Here is a 13,884-nt window from a genome sequence, read left to right on the forward strand (position 1 = left end):
ACAATGTTCAACACTTTTGCTTTAGATTTTAATGTAGCCAGTTCATTATATGCCCCTAGTATAGCTTAGCGTCAAGCTTGAAGCTGATCTCTGATGTCACATCAGTTGCAGGATGCAATAACGTGGTATCACAAACTGCTTGTTGCGCATGTCAGTCAACCTGGTGCAGTTGTCACAGGTGAGAGTATAACTGAAAGCTGCGCATTCTTTGCCCTTCTGCACATGATGTGGGATAGAGTTTGAACTATGCTATAGTGGCACCATCTCCCTCACCTTCTCTTCCTCATTATTCTGTCGACTTGCAATAATATTCACAACTTTTAGAGGCTTGATTATGGTGTTGTCTGCTCAACTTGGCTGATGTGAATTTCAGTAGTTTGGGGTACCCTCAAAGCTATGCTGTACTTTTCATGCATTTTAATATGGTCAATTTGACATATGTGATTGGCTGTGACATTCTGAGAGAAACAAGGCCTTTTGTGAATAATGCATATATGCATTATTAGAATTTTCTAATACTCTTTCAAGAAGCAGCCTATAGGCTGCTCCCCGAAGAAGTGACTACCTTTGCTTACGCTACGTGACAGTCTAGTCCAGTTTACTTAACCTGTCTGCCATCTATGCACGAGGAGGAGGAGGAGAGAAGCGAAAAAAGGGACCTTCGATTTATGTTTTCGCACAGATGGCTCATACATTGCACTTTTCTTATCTCGCAGGCTTTGTTAACTCAAAGCTTTCTATGGGCGAATATCAGCATTTCATTCCTATTTACACCTAATAAGAATTACTTTGTTCACAGTGTCACTTTTTATATTATACTTTTGTGAGACTAAGCTCACTTGTTTTAATGCAAGTGTGGCTGGGCTTGCAGAAAGAGTAAGCAGACTACTGTGTTGCTGATCAGTGCTGATCTCCACGTCCGAGCTGGTCCCACAACATCCAGGCACCACTGTGCTTTGCTTCATTGACAAGGTAATATGATATAGACACCTTGCACCTCAGTATCAGTTTTCAGAAATATGCTAAGACACAAGGGTTGGCCTTGGTGATAAATACACTCGTGTTCTTTTTTTTTGCGTTCTTCTTGCAGTGTTCCTCATGTACATGTTTTCAGAGGATGCTTAAATGCAAACTGCCATGGAACTTGTTTATGCCTTAAAGTAGCACTCTTTCACCAAGAAAAAAGCCTTATTTAATGCACAATTGATAAGAAAGGTGAGGAGGTGACAGGACATAACAGTCTAACAGCCATCCAATTTTACTGCTTGCACAGCAATATAAAGTGAGAGGTGAAAGGGCAAGAACAGATAAATCGACAATGTATGTTGCTCACACAACTGCGAAAAGGAGCATGGCTACTATGACACTTGTTTTACAATGATAAATAAGCAGTCTTGCTATCTGATAATCCACTGGAGGGTGAGCCAACTCGCAGATTCTCTGTCACACATATAAGGAAAGGCTCACAAATCTTGCCAGCCCTATGCTCGTAACACATTGCCACAGTTGCATAGTTTTCAAACAAAATAATGCAAGTGAGCTTTGCACTACCCAGTGACCACCAAATGACCTGAGCATTCAGTTAACATGGTTGCAGATCCAGTCATTGATACATTGGCCTGTTTTGCCGACGTGGTGTCTACTGCACGACAGTGGTATTTAATATCCAACAACACCCTTGTGCTCTACGTACTCTTTCTTGCATGCTTTTTTTTTCACAGGTAGTGGAAGATTACTTGATTCCAGAACAATTTGGTTTGCTCTGCACATGATAGTGAACTTTCCAGTCTTATATTAAACATGGAATTGGGTAGGAAGATGTGGTATTTCTTATAGTGCCCTGGTGCATTCAGATTGTGCAGAGGCTTCAAGCTTGTATTGACAAAAATTGGGATGAAGCCATAAGAGGAGAATTGTAAAAGTGTAACGAAAGCCTTCTGATAGATATGCTGAGTTGTGCTGCTGTGGACACTTATTGGTTATCCCTACTGGGTAACGCTGTTAGGGTTATGGATGCTTTTACACTGTAGGGCCTACAAGATGGCTAGCATTACGGAACACATTAGAACAACTGTAGAGATGCATGTCGTGCTATGGTATCATAATTGGCCCACAAAGTGACCACCTTTGCTTACACTATGGGGCAATCTGGTCCAGTTTACTTAACCTGACTGCCATGTATGCATGAGGAGGAGAAGGGACTAAAAAATGAAGGGACCTTTGATTAATGTTCTTGTACAGATGGCCCATACATTGCATTTTTCTTATCTTGCAGGCTTTGTTACTTGAAGCTTTCTACGGGCGAATATCAGCATTTCATACCTAATAAGTATTGCTTTGTTCACAGTGTCACTTTCTATATTTACCGTATTTACTCTCATAATGATCGCACTCACGTAATGATCGCAACCCTGAATTTTGTCGTCCAAATTCGATTTTTTTTATTTCCTGTGTAATGATTGCACCCCTAACTTGCTGCAGCGATATGTCATATGCCAAGTCTAGCTATTGATGATCGCGTTCACCATCTGTCGAATGCTACGCGAACAACTCTTCAAGATAAACCAAGCGGTCTGCACGCACTAAACATTTTTAAGCAGATGCTCGTTTTCATTCCTTTCATCACTTTCCGCACTTCCATGACAAAAAAGCTACAACCAAAATTGCCTTTATTATGTGTAGGCTTTGTAATGGTTGTGGTCAACAACAACAAAAAAGATGCCTTTCGATTCTTCTCATCTGCACTCGTGGGCACGCAACAAATCACGAGCGGCAACGATAGCAGCCACGTTTACACTGATACGTTAGAAGTGTACCCTATCCATACGCCGACACTTGTAACACAGCTAAGATATTTGCCCACCCGTAGCAGAAACGTGCTGTATTAGGATAGTAGTGAAGACAAATGCCGCAGTTTCCGCAGCATGCCCGCCGTGTCTTTCTATGTCACTGGCAGCTAAGCGTGCCCATTTGTTTCTGCCCCCTCATAGTGGACATGACGACGTTATTGCCACAAACTTACCGATATTAACAATATTATTCATTGCTGATATGGAAGAAACTTTCAATGCAAGTAATGTACTCGAGAGAAAAAAAATCGCGTTCGGCGTATTTGGTGTGTTCAGCTTGCTACGCCGGCCGCCACTTTAGTTTCCGTGTCCCGCACTACATACAGTGGCAGCCACCTATTTGTTGACCTGTTGCCATCCCGCAGCAAACGCGGGATGAAAAAAATTCTTTTTGCGGGAAGTTTAACCGACATAATGATCACACACCTGAATTTACGACCATTTTTTTTACAAGAAAGTGCGATCATTATGCGAGTAAATACAGTACTCTTGTGGCACCAAGCTCACTTGTTTTATTGCAGGTGTGGCTGGGCCTGCAGAAAAGCTGTAAGCAGACTGCAGTGTTGCTGATCAGTGCTGATCTCCACGTCCGAGCTGGTCCCACAACATCCAGGCACCACTGTGCTTTCACAAGGTAATATGTTGTGGACACCTTGCACCTCAGTATCAGTTTTGAGTTTGACTTGATAAATATTTAAGAAGACACAAGGGTTGGCCTTGGTGATAAATACACTCATGTTCATTTTTTTAAAGTGCTCTTTCTGCAGTGTTCCTCATGTACATGTTTTCAGAGGATGTTTACACTCCTTAAATGCAAACTGCCATGGAGCTTGTTTAGGCCTCAAACTAGAACTCTTTCACCAAGAAAAAATCCTCATTTAACGCACAATTCATAAGGAAGGTAAGGAGGTGACAGCCAGTGTCTTAACCATCCAGTTTGACTGCTTGCCCAGCAATATCAAGTGAGAAGCGAAAGGGCAAGAACAGATAAATCGGCAATGCATGTTGCTTGCACAACTGCGAATGCGACGCATGGCATGGCTACTATGAATGCTGATATGACGATAAAAATATTGTAGTTTTTACATTAGCCGGTAAGCTAGTTAATATTTTGCACCAGCAAACAACCAGTTTGGTAGCTGTAGTTGTTGCACTACTTCAGGAGTAAGATATTTTTAATGAAAATTGAGTAGTGCTGCGGTTAGCGAAGCTATTTCTGCCTGTACAATAAATTAGGCATTTTTAAAGAGGCGGCATATAACAATTGTGTTGCGGTGCCACATAATTAGTAAAGTGAGGGGAGGTTTAAGTAAGCGAAAGAGGAAGATTAACCTTGTCGTACAAACAGATCCTGGTCTGAGCTGTCGTCACTGTGATGCAACGGCTCCCAGATAACTGGGGGGGGGGGCTAAAATTAGCCTTAAAAAGCCGACGCAATAATACGAAAAGCCATTGTAGAAAGTGTGGTTGCACCTTTGTTTGACCAGTGCAGTATCGGGGGCAGGGCCAGACAGCTGCTCAAATGTTATGTAATAGAAGCTGTTCATATTCAGTGCTCTAACATGCTAACAAAAACTGTCATTTAGTTTCTATGGTGGTATTAAGGGTGCATTAATCTTTCCTATAAAACATTCTGCACTGGCATCTATGCAGTGTTTTCCATCTGCATATTCCGCAGTGCGGTAGCAAAAAGCTGTGAAATCTGTGCATTCACTTGCATGAGCTGGTTATACTTCATGAATACTTTGTTTAGCGCAAAACGACACACACAAGAAAGACGACAGGACAAGGCGCTACTCTCAACTGACATCATTTTATTGCGTCGCTCCTTTATAGACCGCTCAAACTAGAGGAACATGCGCAGTGAGCACCATGCGGTGGAGCCACCAACAACATCCGATCCAAAGAGCGCACTCATGCGACAGAATCCAAAAAACCAAATTCAGCGCTGTACAAGGTTAAGGAAGGCACACTAATGCACTGTGACTCCGATGACTTAATGAAAAATGCTTCCGATAACTCTCGGGCGGTGGTGTCACGGCTATTTTTCAAAATCGTGGTATCACGAAACATGGGTTTGCATTTGCATGTTTTACAATGCTGAGCCAAATGGGAGTCTGTGCCTGTTGGTATGGATCGCTCATGTTCTCTAAGGCGCTCGTTAACACAGCGGCCTGACTGCCCTACATACGCTTTGCCACATGACAAGGGAATCTTATATAAACGACACCGACGCTGCATTCTACTAACTTCACATGGTTCTTTTCACAATCAGGTTTTTTACTTGTTTTAGAAATACGGCTGAACAACATTGACAGTTTCTGAGGAGCGGAAAACACTACCGGAATTTGGTATTTAGTGGCGACATTCTTTAGATTGTGAGCCACTCTGTGGCAATACGGCACAACTTCGGGCCTCTTCTTTTGTGTGATGCAGTTACTTTTGTGCCGCTTCCCTTTCAGTTTCTGAAGCAATACCTCCGAGATTGACGTCACCATCACACCTGGGTAACCAGCAGCCTGCAGCCTATTTAACTGTGCAATGAAACTTATGTTCGCAGAGTGATGACAAGATTTCATTAAGGAAGATTCTAAACAGATCAAAGCAATGGCGCGTTTCACAGTCTTTGAGTGCGCAGACGCGTAAGGTAAAGGTTCCTTACGTGCGCGTGGCGAGTACATCCAACAGGCGTGGCCTGTTTGTAAGGATAGCTGCAAATCTATGAAAACTGGACTTTACCGTCCCTAGATAGCTCATGCGTGAAAGTTAAACCTTTGCCATTTTCATTGAACAGTGTTAAAATATCAGCTACCGTCACGGAGCATTCGTTGGTAGTCTGTATTATCACAACAAGAAAATCGTCAATATATCTAAATATTTGAACCGAGTCATTGTTTAAGGCACTCTTAAGAGCGCGGTCGACAAAAGATAAAAAAATATTACAATGAGCAGGCGCCACACATGAACCAATACACACACCATTTTGCTGGATAAAAAGGTTATTTTCGAACAGGATAAAAGTTGCACTTAAATAAAATTCAAGAAGGGACATGAAACTTTCCGAAGATAACCCGGTGGCATTGCGAAAATCTACCTCGCCACTTTCTTCGATGCACGTCATCACACTGCGAAATAGCTCATCATGCGGTATAGAATAGTAAAGATCTTCGACGTCAACAGAAAAAATGACGGCTACTGAATGGTTGTCTTTCGGAAAGGAAACAACATCGAAAGAATCCTTTATGCCATAAGGATCGTCAATAGTTAAATGCTTCAACTGTTTTTGCAAAAAGCGGCTAACCAAAACCTGCCAACAGTTGTTTTCACTGACTATTGTACGGAAAGGCACATCCGGTTTGTGCATTTTTGCTGTGAAAAAAACCTCTAAAGCAAGTACCTTACATTGTATTACATCTTTCACAATCTTGGTGAGGCCTATGACAGACACACAAATATCAGGGCCCACTGATATTTGTCTCCTGATCCTGCTGCTCTGGTCAGTCACATAGCTTTTGCTGTGTGCCGTGCAAGGATGCTTACGTTCTGCATGAAGAATGGACATGTTCCTCAAGACGTGGCGAGTCTCTTCGGGAACGTCAGGCCTTCCGTCGGTCACGTGCGGCGAATGTGTCGGATTCTCCGTTCTGAAATTTGGCGGCAGGTACGCCTTCTGTATGACTGGTTGAGAGCTGTATGCTACTCGCGCGATGCACCTATTGTGGCCGAGAAGAAGTTTCGTTTCTACAGACGTCTATCAACTCAGACTACAGAATTCTGGTGGACACAGCTGCTGCTACTCCTCCGGTTCATACTACCGTGCAGAAAGGAAAAAACGCAGCCGGTCACCGCTGGTTTCCAGGTACTCGATGACGCCAGGCTTGCTGACGAAGTTGCTGCATTGCTAAAGAATGGGCCGAAGTACAGCACGGAACCAAGAATTCTTGCACATGAGCTACTGGCTTTGAACAGGCGCATCGCAAGGAAAGCAGAACTAGAGGACCAGGAGCGGTGCCTCCTCGATGGGTGGACTGCCTTCGTAGGACCGCCACTGGGAGCCCGCCACCTTCCACGGCTGTGATCAAAAGGACAGTATCTTTTTTTAGAGACAATGAACTGCGGCTGTTACTGAGTGACAAAGAGGGCGGGTTTGTGATAGCTCCGTCTGCTGTCTTCAACAAAAAAGCCATTGAGGCTGTCAACAAGAACTTCATTCTGGCAAATTAGAAAGCTCAAAAGGTAAAACGCAAAGCCATTTCTTTGTTGGAAAATATAGGCCTCACCAAGATTGTGAAAGATGTAAAACAATGTAAGGTACTTGCTTTAGAGGTTTTTTTCACTGCAAAAACGCACAAACCGGATGTGCCTTTCCGTACAATAGTCAGTGAAAACAACTGTTGGCAGGTTTTGGTTAGCCGCTTTTTGCAAAAACAGTTGAAGCTTTCAACTATTGATCATCCTTATGGCATAAAGGATTCTTTCGATGTGGTTTCCTTTCTGGAAGACAACCATTCAGTAGCCGACATTTTTTTCTGCTGACGTCGAAGATCTTTACTATTCAATACCGCATTATGAGCTATTTCGCAGTGTGATGACGTGCATCGAAAAAAGTGGCGAGGTAGATTTTCGCAATACCACCGGGTTATCTTCGGAAAGTTTCATGTCCCTTCTTGAATTTTATTTAAGTGCAACTTTTATCCTGTTCGAAAATAACCTTTTTATCCAGAAAAATGGTGTGTGTATTGGTTCATGTGTGGCGCCTGCTCTATGTAATATTTTTTTATCTTTTGTCGACCGCGCTCTTAAGAGTGCCTTAAACAATGACTCGGTTCACATTTTTAGATATGTTGACGATTTTCTTGTTGTGATAATACAGACTACCAACGAATGCTCCGTGACGGTAGCTGATATTTTAACACTGTTCAATGACAATGGCAAAGGTTTAACTTTCACGCATGAGCTATCTAGGGACGGTAAAGACCAGTTTTCATAGATTTGCAGCTATCCTTACAAACAGGCCACGCCTGTTGGATGTACTCGCCACGCGCACGTAAGGAACCTTTACCTTACGCGTCTGCGCACTCAAAGACTGTGAAACGTGCCATTGCTTTGATCTGTTTAGAATCTTCCTTAATGAAATCTTGTCATCACTCTGCGAACATAAGTTTCATTGCACAGTTAAATAGGCTGCAGGCTGCTGGTTACCCAGGTGTGGTGGTGACTTCAATCTCGGAGGTATTGCTTCAGAAACTGAAAGGGAAGCGGCACAAAAGTAACTGCTTCACACAAAAGAAGAGGCCTGAAGTTGTGCCGTATTGCCACAGAGTGGCTCACAATCTAAAGAATGTCGCCACTAAATACCAAATTCCGGTAGTGTTTTCCGCTCCTCAGAAACTGTCAATGTTGTGCAGCCGTATTTCTAAAACAAGTAAAAAACCTGATTGTGAAAAGAACCATGTGAAGTTAGTAGAATGCAGCGTCGGTGTCGTTTATATAAGATTCCCTTGTCATGTGGCAAAGTGTATGTAGGGCAGCCAGGCCGCTGTGTTAACGAGCGCCTTATAGAACATGAGCGATCCATACCAACAGGCACAGACTCCCATTTGGCTCAGCATTGTAAAACATGCAAATGCAAACCCATGTTTCGTGATACCACGATTTTGAAAAATAGCCGTGACACCACCGCCCGAGAGTTATCGGAAGCATTTTTCATTAAGTCATCGGAGTCACAGTGCATTAGTGTGCCTTCCTTAACCTTGTACAGCGCTGAATTTGGCTTTTTGGATTCTGTCGCATGAGTGCGCTCTTTGGATCGGATGTTGTTGGTGGCTCCACCGCATGGTGCTCACTGCGCATGTTCCTCTAGTTCGAGTGGTCTATAAAGGAGTGACGCAATAAAATGATGTCAGTTGAGAGTAGCGCCTTGTACTGTCGTCTTTCTTGTGTGTGTCGTTTTGCGCTAAACAAAGTATTCACGGATTCGCACCAACTAGCCCGCCAACGCATTGTGCTGGTTATACTTGTTCATTTAATGTAAAATACTTGTGGAAAAGTATTAGACTATTTCTGTGGTCTTGTATTGCAATTCTGCAGCCATTTCTATTGTTTGTGAAACACGAACATTTAACAGAGACGAGAACAAGACAATGCGAGGACAAGCACTTGCTTTCAACTGCTGTGGTTAATCTTGAAATATCAATTTACGTAGGTAGAAAACTCATAAGCCTCCGTGGTCTTTTTCCTGTTTCTCTGTGAGATGTTCACGCTTTACACACAATATCATGCAAGAACCAGACCAATCAGTTATGCAGTGGAGCTACCTATTGTGCATGTCAGTTCCAATGGCTTGTTGTAATCTAACAGGGCCGGCTGCCTTGTTTACATTTTTGTGCAGATGCATACGAGCACTGTTTCAAAAACGCCGAGCACTGTGGATACGGAGGCAAAGAAGCTGAAGGACCTGAACAAGCACCTGGCCACCATGCTTCGGGATGCAAAATAAAGATGGTTTGTGTTAATTGTGGGCCCTAAAAAGTGTCCTCTTTGTCTCTGAGCTGGCACATCGGCCGACTCACGTGATCGAAATTAATCGCTGCAATGTTGGCAGAAGGTGTTACTGTGTGGAACTTCACCAAAAATATTGCATGAACAAAAGAACTCATTCAGCACAAATGCGAACACTTGTAGAATGCAGCTAAACAAGAATGGTGTCATTTTGCATAGCTGAATGAGAACATTTTCTTGTAGCATACACAAACGAGAACGATATCGTTGAGCATCGCCGTGCGAGAACTATCTCGTCAAGCATAGCTATGCCGGCCACGGCGACCGCATTTCGATGGGGGCGAAATGCGAAAACAGCTGTGTGCTTAGATTTAGGTGCACGTTAAAGAACCCCAGGTGGTCAAAATTTCTGGAGCCCTCCACTACGGCGTGCCTCATAATCAGAAAGTGGTTTTGGCACGTAAAACCCCAAATATTTTTTTAAGCATAGCTATGCGGGAATAATCTCGTTTAATATACCCACACGAGAACGATCTCGTTCAGAGACGATGTCCACTCGTACACATGTGACGTACGACGTCGTTGAGTCTACGGAGCAATAATAGCGTACAGAAGTTCTCGTGAAATTCTCATACATATTTTTTCAATAGGGAACACTTCCGTGTACTTGGTATCTCTGGCTAATGAGGCACAAATGGCAATGATGACGCACCACTTTCATAATTACAACTCAATAAAGAAACCCTTCTGTGAAGAAAAGTTCGCGCATCTAGTTTTTGTTTTATTGTTAACATAGGGAGCATGCTATATTATTCTTTTATGAATTAGGGCTACATTACATTCAAATGCACTTTTATTTCTTTATTTAAGCCTGCGAAAGCTAAGTGTGCTTCAATTTCAGATAAATGCACCATTATAATTGTAATAGTGTAAATAAAGAGCGGCACTGGGTATGTGCCACTTAATTAAGAAAGTTACCTGGGTGCTTTATGCATCATGCGTGTCAGCGGTGGCAATACACAGTGTGTTGCTGCAGTGTTAATCGCAGTATTGCCGACTTTCATCAGGAGATGGCTTCTGCTGTAATTTTTTATAGAGTTGTGTAAAGGCTCTGGTTGCATCTACATATTGAGTGCGTGTAATCTGTGCAGGTGGCTGCATGCACATGGTGTGCAGCCGGTCACAGTGCGGCTTCCAGTGGTGCTGGCTCTGCCAGGATGAATGGACACGGCAATGTATGGGGGCCCACTGGTTTGCCTGAGGGACAGCAGGTATCCTGCCACCCTAGTCACAGCCCACAAAGCTTTAGGTGGCCTGTTCACCTCATCAACCAGAAGCGCCCGGTACACACCATGCTTGATTACTGCGTGTGTGTTGTGATTCAATGGACATTAGGCCTATAGTCACCTGTCGACACTTGGCCAAACAGTTACCTGCTGCAACTTGCACGAGTCACATTATAGCAGGTATTGTGCCACATGTGGGTTTTCTCAGGCATGCGGCTGCTGTCTGTTGTTTTCATTTTTGTGTGCTGTGTATTACTGCCTTGAATAACTTTTTAGATGAGGCATTCACTTTCATATATGTACTCACTGCGATCAAAAGGACTGTTGAAGCAGCAATGCAGCATAGTCTGCATTCACCCATGATGTTTGTCATTATGGTTTATACCTCGTTATATTGAGTTTTTATTCAGCGCCAATATTTGCGCTTTCCGAGATCATGGAAATACGCACTTGTGAAAACTACCTTGTGAAGTAAAGTTGGTTTCTTTCTTCAGCTTGTTTGTTTCCTTGCCAAATGTAATGGCGCTCATTTCATGACGAGGGCCTTCAGGCCATCTTATTGCTTTTAGTGTGTTCTCTTGAAGAACTGTGTGCCATTAGAGCAAGGATTAATGATTGGGTGGTTTCTGCTGTGCAAGCATACTGTCACGTGGTGGTAACGTTGAAGAACACAGTAGCAATACTTTGAACGACGAAACTAAATTTATTGGGCGAACCTGGGCCCACAAAGCAGGCTACACTTATAGCACAACGATAGCGGCGAACACGGTCGGCGATCGTCGAAAATCTGGTCAGCGGGTCAAGCGCGTTGCCTTTTACACAGCAGTCGTCGAATGTTCCAGACTAATCGTCGGGACCCGCGTGCCTTCCACAAAGTTCTACACCATTCGCGTCACGCGATGAAATCAGATAACACAAGGTTCGGCGACAACAGACAGCCGGATAGAAGCATCGATAACTTTCCAGAAACTTCGGATACATGCAGGCGCGTCCCGCGCTGTGCGATAACATTTGTTAGGCGGCGAAACGTGGTCGCCCGATAAAGATAAGTACACGTGTCAACACTTTGAGAGTGTAAGTTAAACTGTCTCCAGTTATTAAAGAAAAGGTGGTGGGTGAGAAGGTCAGGACAAAATTTTAATTCTTGCTGGTAGGAATTCACAGCAGTGACAGACATCATAAATTTTATGGAGTTAGCTGATAACTTTTGTAGGTTTTTGGAAAAGCCTGTCCACGTCCCATCTTATAACTCGCAGTACAGGGAACTGGACAAAAAAGAAGGGCTAACGATTTATTTATTTATTTATTTAGTTGGCATACTTGCAAGACCCGAGGGTATTATTGGAAGGAGCGGTAAATAACTAATGTTTGCACAGTAAAAGATAAAAAATACAGTTACTATAGCCAACTAAATTGAAACCACGTTAACGGAATGCTTCATGAATGGCAGTCTTGGAGGTGTGGGTGATGGACGCGGGAAGGTGGTTCCATTCTTTGCTATAGTCGGATACAACTCAAGTCTGCAGTGAAGCCCCTCCCACGCCCTCTTAACCACCAGTCACTGTTCCTCCGCGAGGTTGCAAATAGTCCGGACATCGCACTTTTCCCTGTTACCGAAATAAAGCGGTAACCACAAAAATAAAATGATAAGCGCGGGATTTTGTGCGGCATCACTCGTCTATTATAGTGCAACGGTGAAAGCCTAAATCTTTATTGAACTGAAATAAAACGCATGCTTCGTTGCAACTATTTGTTGTCAAGTTTCACTTCAGTTGGCAGTGAATTTTCCTGAGTAAAAGTGGGCAAGCAATGAAATGAACTGTGCCGCCGACTTTTGAAAAGTGAAAAGCATACACTTCATACACTTTGTCCGTGTCTCGTGCACACCTCATCGCTTCCGCCGACGAAAAGCCTCTTCAAGAACTGCAACGCTCCGGAGGTATCAAGTACGACGCCATTTTTAAATGGTCGCTTGACGGCAATTTTATTTGCTTCTACTATTGTCTGGTAGAGTAACAATCCCGCGCGGTTCGTGTACCTTGGTTGCCAACTGCTGTTTTGCCGCAACCGGTGTGTCGCAATGTCGCAACCGATGTGGATACCGAGGCACTTATAAGAGGCCACATGGTCTAGTAGGAGGCCATCAAGAAAATATGTGCTGCTAATAGCGTGGTCCCATCGAGATATTCACATGCGTTTACACTTCTTGATGTTTAGCCGATCACCCATTTATTGCACCATTTGACAAATGGTTAAGATCTTGATGTTTCAGTTGATCAGAGGGTTTGTAGCTTTAGATGTTTCTTTTAACTGCGCGAAAAAAAACGAGGAAACACGAAAGAAACACACACCACACCACGAGCGCAGTTCGTGGTGTGGTGTGCGCGAGGATTCGTTAAGGAAGGTAGTTGAGAGTAAAGTAACAAGCCTTCACGAGATCTTCACTGGAAGGACTCGTAAACCGGACTGCCCCCTGACAGCCATCGTTTTAAAAAAAGACATTTGGCAAAGGGCAATTGGGAACTTTTCTCAATCAAACTGGCATACGATAGTCGAGAAGGACCCCATTTTAGTACGGTCTTCGACGGAAGTGGTCATCTCAAAGATTGTCTTCCGACGGCTACCACGGGGTTCTTGATTGACATCGAGGACAGTTTCTACTCAATCCCGCATGACAGTTTGGTCACTGCTATTAGGCAACAAATTCAAGAGACCGGAGAAGTAGCCTTTCAGAATACGGCACGGGTGAGCACAGAGCATTTTCTTGAAGTGTTAAGCTTTTATTTAGGTTCCACAGCCATTGAGTAGGATTTTTTGTGTTATTTATTTTACAATACTGCCGCTCTCAGCCGAGAGCCTAGCAGACGGGCATGAACACTTTCTTTTCCGTACATAAATACACGTGCAAGCTACACAAACAATGACAAAGCAACGATATTCAACAAAATACAAAAGATAAGGTAGATAAGGTATACAATAGAACACTAAACAACCCAGAATAACAAGAACAACAACCGGGGCACATCGTAGACGAAGCAAAAACGTGAAATATTTGGGAACAAACAGCTGTATACATTGTTTTGTTCTAAGTGCTGTCAGTTTAACATAAAGAGAATAGGGAACAAGCATTAGAAGTCGTTAATAATTTCTTGTGATGAGCTCCAGCTGTGAAAGGAACAGGGATAAAGAGTTTGTCGCTGTTAATGACGAGTTAAGTTCATTCCATTCTCTGATTACCCGAGGAAAGA

At 43.3% G+C, this 13,884-nt stretch overlaps 1 protein-coding gene and 1 long non-coding RNA gene across 2 annotated transcripts in view; both read left to right on the forward strand.

Moving 5' to 3' along the window:
- park (E3 ubiquitin-protein ligase parkin) overlaps positions 1–11,129 on the forward strand; it is a 651,541-nt gene extending 640,412 nt beyond the window's left edge. Inside the window, exon 10 of the mRNA XM_070529945.1 lies at positions 10,502–11,129. Within this exon, the coding sequence (XP_070386046.1) occupies positions 10,502–10,611 (110 nt within the window). The 3' untranslated portion in view covers positions 10,612–11,129. The remainder of the gene's footprint in view (positions 1–10,501) is intronic.
- LOC139052811 (uncharacterized) lies at positions 867–9,369 on the forward strand. The gene is made up of 3 exons (XR_011510073.1): positions 867–972; positions 3,371–3,483; positions 9,241–9,369. It is a non-coding gene; the product is annotated as an uncharacterized lncRNA (long non-coding RNA).
- Positions 11,130–13,884: the final 2,755 nt, after the last annotated feature.

The sequence above is a fragment of the Dermacentor albipictus genome, unplaced genomic scaffold, assembly GCF_038994185.2.
Source record: "Dermacentor albipictus isolate Rhodes 1998 colony unplaced genomic scaffold, USDA_Dalb.pri_finalv2 scaffold_36, whole genome shotgun sequence".
NCBI lineage: Eukaryota > Metazoa > Arthropoda > Arachnida > Ixodida > Ixodidae > Dermacentor > Dermacentor albipictus.